Source organism: Oikopleura dioica, chromosome 2 (genome assembly GCF_907165135.1).
Source record: "Oikopleura dioica chromosome 2, OKI2018_I68_1.0, whole genome shotgun sequence".
Classification (NCBI taxonomy): domain Eukaryota; kingdom Metazoa; phylum Chordata; class Appendicularia; order Copelata; family Oikopleuridae; genus Oikopleura; species Oikopleura dioica.
In genome coordinates this window covers 15,582,689-15,592,085 of record NC_137292.1, presented here as the reverse complement: position 1 = coordinate 15,592,085, position 9,397 = coordinate 15,582,689, and the positions used below count along the sequence as shown (strand labels likewise).

General features: G+C 35.7%; 1 protein-coding gene across 1 annotated transcript; it reads right to left on the bottom strand.

The window, feature by feature from the left end:
• Window positions 1-805: 805 nt before the first annotated feature.
• LOC145698492 (uncharacterized) lies at window positions 806-6,452 on the bottom strand. The gene is made up of 4 exons (XM_081775694.1): window positions 6,379-6,452; window positions 5,177-5,316; window positions 2,820-2,904; window positions 806-991 (listed from the first exon to the last, which is right to left on the bottom strand). The coding sequence occupies exons 1-4, from the start codon at window positions 6,388-6,390 to the stop codon at window positions 806-808; spliced, it is 423 nt and encodes a 140-aa protein (XP_081631820.1). The 5' UTR covers window positions 6,391-6,452.
• Between the last annotated feature and the right edge of the window lie 2,945 nt (window positions 6,453-9,397).

Sequence of the window (9,397 nt, the reverse complement as noted above, 5' to 3'; positions counted from 1 at the left end):
GCGATTTTCAGATCGAAGAGGTTCAAAAAACAACTGAATCTTTCACGAAGAAACTAGAGGGAGAAATTAAAAAGCTGAAATTTTTGAAGGAAAGAGCCGAAAATGAGTTTGACGAAATGAAAAAATCTGCTGCTCAACTGGAAATTATTCGCAATGTTTTCGAATTTCCTGCAAAACATGGATTCGGGAATTTCTACGAGCTTGATTCCCGCGAATTCCGACTTGCCCACGACGAAAACGCTGTGCGAAGAGTGCTCAAAGGAATGGCTGCCGGCTTTACGAAATTTAATTTGAAGGAATTGGATAAAATCGCCTCTTTAGCTTTTTTTATTTTTGTTTCGACGCGAATTTCATCCAAAAAAAGTTTTATGCTGGCGAAAATTTAAGACTGACGGAAGCTGGCTGGACAATCGTACATCGATCGAGGCTCGAAGACTTCGGCGGCGACGGCTTTTGGAAAATGTGGATAACTTTCAATGGTATCGATTGTTAAATTTGAGATTTTTATTTTTAAGGAAAACGCGTCGACTTTCAAGCCGAAGCGGACGAGATGAATGTTCATGGGAAGATCTACAACTCGGCAAAGAAGTTGACGCCGGATTCAAGAGGAATGGTTGAACTCGAAGGATGTAATCATTACGTTCGCTGGAATATTACAATTTTGAAATAACTCTGTACATTTTGTCTGTACAAATTACAAAAACAAAACAAGAAAAATATCGAAAACTGCTGTTTTTGTTTTTTCTGTCCTTACCGAAATAATGAAAAATAAAGATTTGGTATCAATCTTCGAAATTGAACTGTATCAAACGAACTTTAACGTGAGTATGTTTACCTTTATCACATGATCGTTGCGGGCGAGATTAGCAGGTATCACTGGCAGATGCGGATGCGCATGAATCTCGGCGGGCGGCAAGGGCGAGCAGCACGGCGGCCGTCCGTCGACATCGTGAGACATTTGCGCTGTGGCCATGTTCGCAATGACGCCAGGCTACAATTAATGCGCGTCAAGATAAGATGCAATTGATGACGCGAAACTATTTCGCGGCGATTTTGATTTTCGCGAAATTCGAATTTTTTTGCTAAAATTAAAACTTGCGAATCAACTTGTCGAACTTTATCGCTGAGAAAAATATCAAAATGTCTCGATTTCAAGAGGATAATTTTTTAATTTTTCAGTTCAAAGAATAGATAATTTCTCCTGACTCAAAAAAAATAAGAAAAACCCTTTGTGAAAAACCTGAGTCAGGATTTGAAGCAGTCAAAATAAGCTTTTAAATCTGTTTTTAAAATACTGAGGAAGCCGCTTAGCGGCTATATTTTTGCAAAAGCCGCGACAAAGCTTTTTAAAAATAAGCTCTTTTTTACCCTGACTAAGGGTTTTCACACAGTTTTCGTCGAATCAAGCCGCTTGCGGCTTTTCCAAAAATGTATGTCAAAAAGCCGCTTTCTCAAAAAGCCGCGCGCGGCTTCTTACGTTCCTAGCGAGAATAGCCGCAATATTACAAGGTCTTTTACAGTCTGAATCCACTTTTAATAGAAAATACTCCTATTCATGATTTGATTGATCGGTTTTATACAAAAAGCGCCACCTGGTGGGCAATTTAAAAATAATTCGAACAAATTACTTGGAGATCTTTTTTGGAATTCAGAATCTTATAAATTTTCTCGGAACAACGCGACACACTTGCGTTTTCTTCGATCAAATCTATCTCCCTCGAAAATTGAACATTCGCTTTCGAAAGTAGCGAGATCCGTGGAGGAGCGGTTTCCGGCAAATTGGGCGGCGGCTGAGCCAAATTCGATAAATTTGATCTGCTCACTCAATCAAATTGAGAAAAGTGTGGCTCCGGCAACTGGAAACTGCCACTCGACTCAAAACTCTTTTGCTCTTGACATTTGACATCGGCGCGGACGGACACCTTCCGAAAGATCAATTCGATTTTAAAAATTTTGAAACGCGCAATTTTTCAATTTTCCAATTTTTCAATTTTTCGATTCTCAAAATTAACGCCTGTTTTTCTTAGCCGACCGGGTTGAACCGCGGCCGAAGCTTTCTAAAAAACGTCTCTTCAGAACTTTTGAGACAAAAGGCTTATCTCGAGTCCCAAATTGCCTACCTCGAAGATTTATCGCTACTCATCCTTTTAACTGTCTAATTCTGTCTAAATGACATCTATGTTCTTCAAGGGACTCGAAGAAACACGATAAAAGCAGCTTTAGAAATCTTCATTTAAGAGAAGCCGCGCGCGGCTTTTTGTCCGAAAATATTTAATACCGCGGAGATCATCGATTTTCTTTTATAAAAAAACCTCTTTCCGTTATAAAAAAATTTTTATTTATTAAAACATATTTGAATACACATCAATATAAAAAATAAACAAAATAGTTCATTAAAAAAGGGGTGGTGTCTGGAACCGAAAAATAATTTCGACAAATTTTCCGCTGGCGGCTATTCGGCTGCTTATTGGCCGGTTCGCCGAATCCAAGCGTCTGATTGGTTGTAGAAAACAAATTTCGCGTAGAATTTTTCAACCAATCAGAAGCCTGGATTCGGCGAACCGGCCAATCAGCAGCCGAATAGCCGCCCACGCAAATTTGTCGACTTTTTGTCGGTTCCTGACACCACCTAGCCGCAAGCGGCTAATCTTTATTTTTTTAATAAAAGTCTATTTAGTTGTAAATTATAATTCAGAGTTAGAAACATTCAAATCTATATGTCCCCAAGGACAGGTTTAAAATTGCTTAATCAGGTCTTATTGCTTCATCAGTTATTTGCGTCATCAGTTAATAACCCCAAGCCAAAGAGCTGGTCTTACCTGTGGACAGGAAGCAGGAAACAAGGAAATGTAAGATGGCGGTTCTTCCATAAATGGATAAGGCGGGGCCGAGTTTCCATCGCTTCTGAAAAAAGGAGAAAATTGGTTTTTGTTGCTTAACCGTTGCACAGAAGCGTTAATGCGATTGCCTCGCGGGACCGGGTTAATGGCTTTGAAACAGTTGGACGAACTCTGTGGTGAGCTAATGAGCCAAACCCAAAAGAACGTTCCCAGAATCGAATCGAATCGAATCTCGATCGCATTTAATTTTCTCTCTGGGGATCGAAAATGATGTTTTTCTTTTTCAGACTGGAGGTTTTTTGTTAATTATTTACGGGGAAAAATAGGGTCAAATCGGTCTGAAAAATAGGTTTGAAAATAAGATTTTGCGAAGATTCTTTTCTCAAGAATTTAACTTAGTGACGCCCTTCATTTTCTTCGTCAAAGAAAGATCCAACCAAAAGCTACTTTTTTGAAAACTCAAGTCCGAAATTTCGATAATTTTTTCTAAAAAATTGCCGCAAAAATTCGATTTGCAACAACTATTTTGTCGCTTTGAAAATGTTGCTTCTTAATTTTTCAATTTCGACAAAAAATTTTGGAAATTTTAAATTTTAAGCCGCAAAATAATATGATTTGATTTCGATCTTTCTTTTGATTCAGAAAAATAAGGGTATCACCACTGAATGTTTTCTTTAGAATTTGAACTTTTTCGCCGTCACTTAGTTTTTTTTCCGGCGAAAAGCAGATGTTTCTTTTCGAAACAATCGCTCTCTAAAATCGCCTCAAAATAGCAACTGTTCCTTCGAAAAAGAAGAGCCAGTCCAAGTGCCCGTGATTTTGAGCGAAAGAGAAACCGTGGCCCTCTTTTTGACTGAACGAGATGGCAATTAACGAGCTTTGCTTTCAATAGCTGTAGCGCGCTTTTACGCTAGAATTTAGACATTCTGAGCGGTCCCCTAAACACTACCCGTCGCAAGTGGCCTCGAGAGAGAGAATGAGAGCTACTGCATATGCTCCAGCTGATTCATAACTTATTCAAAAGAAACTCTATCGCAAAAAAGGAAAATGACCGAAAGTAAGCAAAAAAATAAATAGATGATGCCAGTAGACCAAGATAAACTTCCTCTCAAAACACGGCGAGTCCTTTTTAAAAACATTCTTTTTGAAAATTAACTTGTTGAAAAACGTTTGTCTTATGAAAAAATAAATTGACAAAACAGCTAAAATACATGTCACTTCATGTTTTATGAGCAAAAAAGTACAGTCACTTGGATTATTATTCGATATATAAAAATGAACATCTTTTTCATTATGACTAGCAATACAATTTCTAACGCATCAAAATTGTTGCATAAATTCTATTACTTAAGGGGGTGGTGGTCGAGAATCGGATTTTTTTCAACAAAATTAAATCAAAATTTTTCAAAAAAAAATTTTTCTGTTCTCAACGAAAATAGGTTTAAAAGGGTTCAAATTATGTTGGCGACTTAGTTTTAAAAAAAAAAAATTTCGGAAAACGCTCAAATTATGCTTCTAAAGTGGACCTATCTCTTGACAAAATTGTGAGGAAACCCTTAAATTTTTTTCGAAATTAAATTTATTGTGAAGATAGTTCAGACCCTTTGGCGTGTTGGCAAAATAGTTTCAGAAATGTTCTTTTACATTTTGAGGTCAAAGAAGCTGATTTAAAAAAATTGTTTTCTTAAAAATCGTCATTTTTCACCCAATTTGAACTTAAATTTTCAAAAAAATTACAAGTATTGTCAATTATTGCCCTTTTTTGAGTAAAATCATTTATTTTAACAATATCTCGCAGCAAAAATCATGTTAATATCGGTTTTGGTACAGAAAATCAAATTTCAAAGTTTCGTAAAATCGTGAATTCCCGACTTAAAATCGATATTTTCTAAAGAAAAGTTGATCCAATCAAAAAATGGTAGGAACCAAAAATATTCTTTTTTTATCGAGGAATTCAAAAATAAAATCAAAATTTCAAAAAGTCGAAAAAAATATTCTCGACCACCACCCCCTTAATCCAGTATTACAGTTGATTATTAGATCTGACAAAACAAAATCTTCAACAGGCAATTAATCATTTATTCAATTCTTCTCAAAATATACCTGATAATATTAAAGATATCAATCCAAAATCCTTGATTCAAAATTAATAAGTACCATACCCTTAAGACCAGGCTTGTGTTAGGAAGCGAAAAACGCTTAGCGACAAATTTTCTTAAAAATTTTTAACCAATCAGAAGCCCGTATTCGCCCTACTGGCCAATCAGTGGTCCATATTTTGGGGTTAGGGTTAGGGTTAGCCCTCATAACGGGGCCAGAGATAGAATAAAGTTTACCTGAAATTATGTCTGGCAGACCGTCTGAACCTCTGCGTGAGTCTGAACTTGATAATCATCGTATAAACCAATCTGTAGATCGCCGCCACCAACGCGACGAAAAACGACAGTAAGAAGAATAAGAACACTGGCAGCAGGATCTTAACATGCTTGTCTTACTCTGATACGATTAGCTTTTATTGTGTGTTTCTTTTCGCTCGTTTTTGATGATAGTCAAATAAGCAGGATGTTTTTGAATAAGCTTTTGAGCGCTGATTGCAAAATAAATGCATAATTGGCGAAGGTGGATATCGTAATTAAAAATCAGAACTGTTTATTTTTATTTAATTATGTTTTGAGTTCAATTTTAATGAGCTAGAATCATTAATAAGAAAATTTTTACTAAGTAGAAACCATAAAAAAGGTTCTTAACTGAAGAAACAACACAATTTTCCAAAGAAAATAGCGAGGAGACACCCTTATTATGTCTCTTTAAAGATCAATCTAGTTTTTATGTAAGCCGAAATTTCAAATTTTGAAGATATTATTTACAAAATTTTTGGTCAAAATTGTCTTAATTTTGCTCAAATAGCCACTTTTACAAAAACACAAAGTAAGGGTATCACTTTATTAATTATTCATGATATTTTTACTTCTTTTTCTGTGAAAACGTTTTCAACAAGACGGAAAATATAAAGATAAAAATAAGAAAGCTTAAAATTTTCTATTTTGAAAATAATTTTCAGGTCAGAAGGTCTATTTTCTAACAGCTAAAACTGGAGCTTCGGGAAAGAAATGTGTCGTATTTTTGGAAGTTGGACACATTTGGAAATGTGAACACTGATTACTGTCATCCCAAGTACTGCATCACAAATCGGTAATTTACACGGATTTCCAAGCGCTGGAATTCGTCAATTACAGTATTCACTTTCTCAGAAACATTTTACCAAGGAATAAGTCGCGAGTTATTTTTTCAGTGAAATTTTATTAAAAATGTTTTTCAAATAGAAAATTTCGATCTTCAAAGAAAAAAGAAGAAGGCCAAAATTTCCAATTTATAAAATAAAATAAGGGTGTCACTATAAAAACTTCAAAAGAAAAATCCAGATTTATGGAATCTTTCCTTCAAAATAATAATTTTGCGCCAAATTTTATAAAAAAAAATATTTTTCTTGATTAATTTTCATAGTTTTGAAGTTAAAAAAAATATTCTTTTAATTTACCCTTACTGTCATTCTGTTATCAACGGTCGAATCAATCTTCTGATAGCCGGTTTGTTTCCAAATTGAAAGAGAAACGTTCTTTTTTCGGATTGAAATCAAGGAGGAGAACAACAACAAAAATAATCAAAAAAATCGCTAAAAGTGAACTCCCGCCGCGGAAAGAAACATCTAATCAAGATCCAATTAATTAATTCTTTTGTCAGTTTTTATTTTCGACAAAAACGAGCATTTAATTGCTCGAAAAAGAGGCAAAAACAAAGCTTATTCGAAATTGTCGCTAAATTAATTTAATATGACTCTGTTTTCAACTCACGATTTGAAGTAAAATTGAGTGTGGACCAAAAACAAGAAGAAAAAAAACTACAGTTGGGACGAAAAAGAAGCAGGTGCTTCTGAACACATGTAAGAAAACAAGAAAATATAGCGAAAAAAGAATTAATTGGAGAAAAAATTAGACAAAATGGGGCAAAAAACGTGAGGATAATTATTGAGCTTTATTTTTAATTTATGCGATTCGACGAATTCTACGTGTGAATCTTCAATTATCGCATTTTTGCAGCAAAAAACGTCGCTAATGTCTACTTTCGAGCCGAAAATAGGCGCAAAGCGACAAAAATGGCGACAAATTGAAAGAAATTTTAATGCAAATTTTCAGCCTATCAGAACCCTGTACACAGCCAACCGGCCAATCAGCAGCGAAATCAGCCGCCCACGCAAAATTTGTCGGCATTTTTATGTCGCAATAAATATAAACAGGGTTTGAAAAAAGCAAGAAAATAAGGTTTCTGTCATCGATTTCTTAGTCAAAAAAATCACCAGATTCAAGTGTAATTCTAGCGTAACCCAGCTTTATTTAGTAATAATTGTTGCTCGAAAAAATGGATTCTTGCTTAACAACTAGAAGCGGGAAAAAGTTTATTGCAAGACTAGCCCACTAACAAACTTAGCGAAATCAAAGCAAACCTACATGTAGTTTTATCCCTCTTTTTCCCACCCAAAGCGTATTTGCTAATAAATAAGAGCTCTAAAACATGTTTTTTTCTTTGCTCTAATTATGGTCCTTCTGAGCTTGTCATGTCCTACCATGAAGTTTAACTCTTTGGGGAGAAAGCCCTTGCTCCCCTTCCCCCTATCCCGCGCAAATCAGTGTCGGGGAAGTCTAGAAAATTTCTTGAACGCTTGCTAGGCGGCTTAGAAAAATCTCGAGATTCTGAAGAACAGAATCTGGAAAGTCCGAGCCAATGAGAGAGCCGACAATGAATTGCGCGGCTTCTCCCCCAAATAAGGCGCGCTCAGAATGAGCTACTGAAAAACTCAGTGCATTTTTCAGTAGCTCAGATTCTCGATCTCCCTTTTGAGCTCAACTCCATGGTAATTCGTCTTGTCAATAATTTCATTCGGCGAAAATTGGATCTGCTAGTTAAGACCTAACCAATCGATACTTTTGAGAGGCAATTCCAGGCATTCGCAATTGACCCCCCGTGGAGATCATCTGCTGCTTTCCCAGAGGAACAAAGCGGATCACCTGTAATCGTGATCTTTTAATTCCAAGGTCAAACAAAGATAGACCATTATTTTATTATTTTAAGCTACTCAAAAGTTTATTTATAAATTTCTAATTAAAATAAATAAATAAATTTCTATAATTTAAGCTCAAAAATGTGTTTTTTGAATTAAATAAATAAAATTCTATTTTAATTAAAAGTCTCAAAACAGTGGAATTTTGTCCGATTTTGGTCATTTTTGACCCTTTTTTAGTCAAAAATTAAACTAAAAATCTCATTTTTCCCGCTTTTTTAGGGTGAAGTGTCTGGAATCGACAAAAATTACGACAAATTTTGCTCGGAAATTTTTAACCAATCAGAAACCTGGCTTCGGCAAACCGGCCCATCAGAAGCCGAGTAGCCGTCCACGCAGAAGTTGTCGAAATTTTTGTCGGTTCCAGAAAACATCCTCTTCTTAGGCGATTCTGATTGTAAAAAGCGCGTGAAATCCGTTTTGAATCAAAAATTTTGGGCGAAAAAGAAGGATTTCAATCCATCCCTGATCTGTTTCTTGAAAATCTACTTCGCCCGAGCTTCCAACATTTGTCTCGTCTGAATTGAAGCTCGAATTGGCGATGATGTTCATTTAATCCCTCTTTCTCTTCTTCTTTTTTCTCTTTTGAAAATCTTTGCAAGAAATCGGAATAGAAAGTCCCGTAGCTGTTTTCGGTGATCAGGAGCGAGATAGAAAAAAGAAAGAAGGAAAATAGAGGAGCGCGCGGAGACGGAGCCGAATAGCGGAGGTATCGATCCCGCAGCTTATTTCGTCCAAAAAATGCTTCTGCTCCTTTAGAACACTCCGAATTCTCAACACACCTTATCAAAATTTAATCGCCGCATCCTCCCTCGCCCGGTTCTCCTCTCTTTCAGCCGCCCGGCCAGGCGAGTACGATTTTTTGTATTTTTTTCGACCGCGAATTGATTAAAAGAACCCTTTTTTGTTGAATTATTTAGCAATAGGAGCTTTGATTATTGATGATTTTTATTGAAATTTTTTTTATTTTTAAAATTTGAAGGACTTTTTTTATAAAATTGATATTTCTAAATTTTATATTGAGAATTTTTGATGGAAAAACCTGTAACCGAGACTGAATGAAAGCAAATCAATATTGGCAACAAAACAAAAGTCTCCGATGGGGATCGAATCAGTGCGTAAATATTGATGTTCTTCCACGAAAACGACTGTTTCAAGTTCGAAAACATGATTTTACATAGTTTCTTCCATGTCTCCAAAAAAGGGCCCCTTTTTTCCTCAAATGAGACATCCACTCCCAAACTGCTTATCGACACATCACCAAGGCGCATTTATTGATAAAGCATTGGAAGACGCTTTTTTGAACTGCAGAAAAACTTTTTCTCAATGTTCAAGAGATGCCGAGAATACGATAATCGAATAAATGCAGTAAATTGCTCCACCTGTTTTTTTAATTCTTCTTTTATTATTTATACAGAATTATTGTCGAACTGTAATGTTC

Coding starts and splice junctions, on each gene's coding strand:
- LOC145698492 (XM_081775694.1), bottom strand. Junction 2,905..5,176: donor TCTGCCAGACATAATTTCAG/GTAAACTTTATT, acceptor TCCTTTTTTCAG/AAGCGATGGAAACTCGGCCC. Junction 992..2,819: donor TTCCTGCTTCCTGTCCACAG/GTAAGACCAGCT, acceptor CATTAATTGTAG/CCTGGCGTCATTGCGAACAT.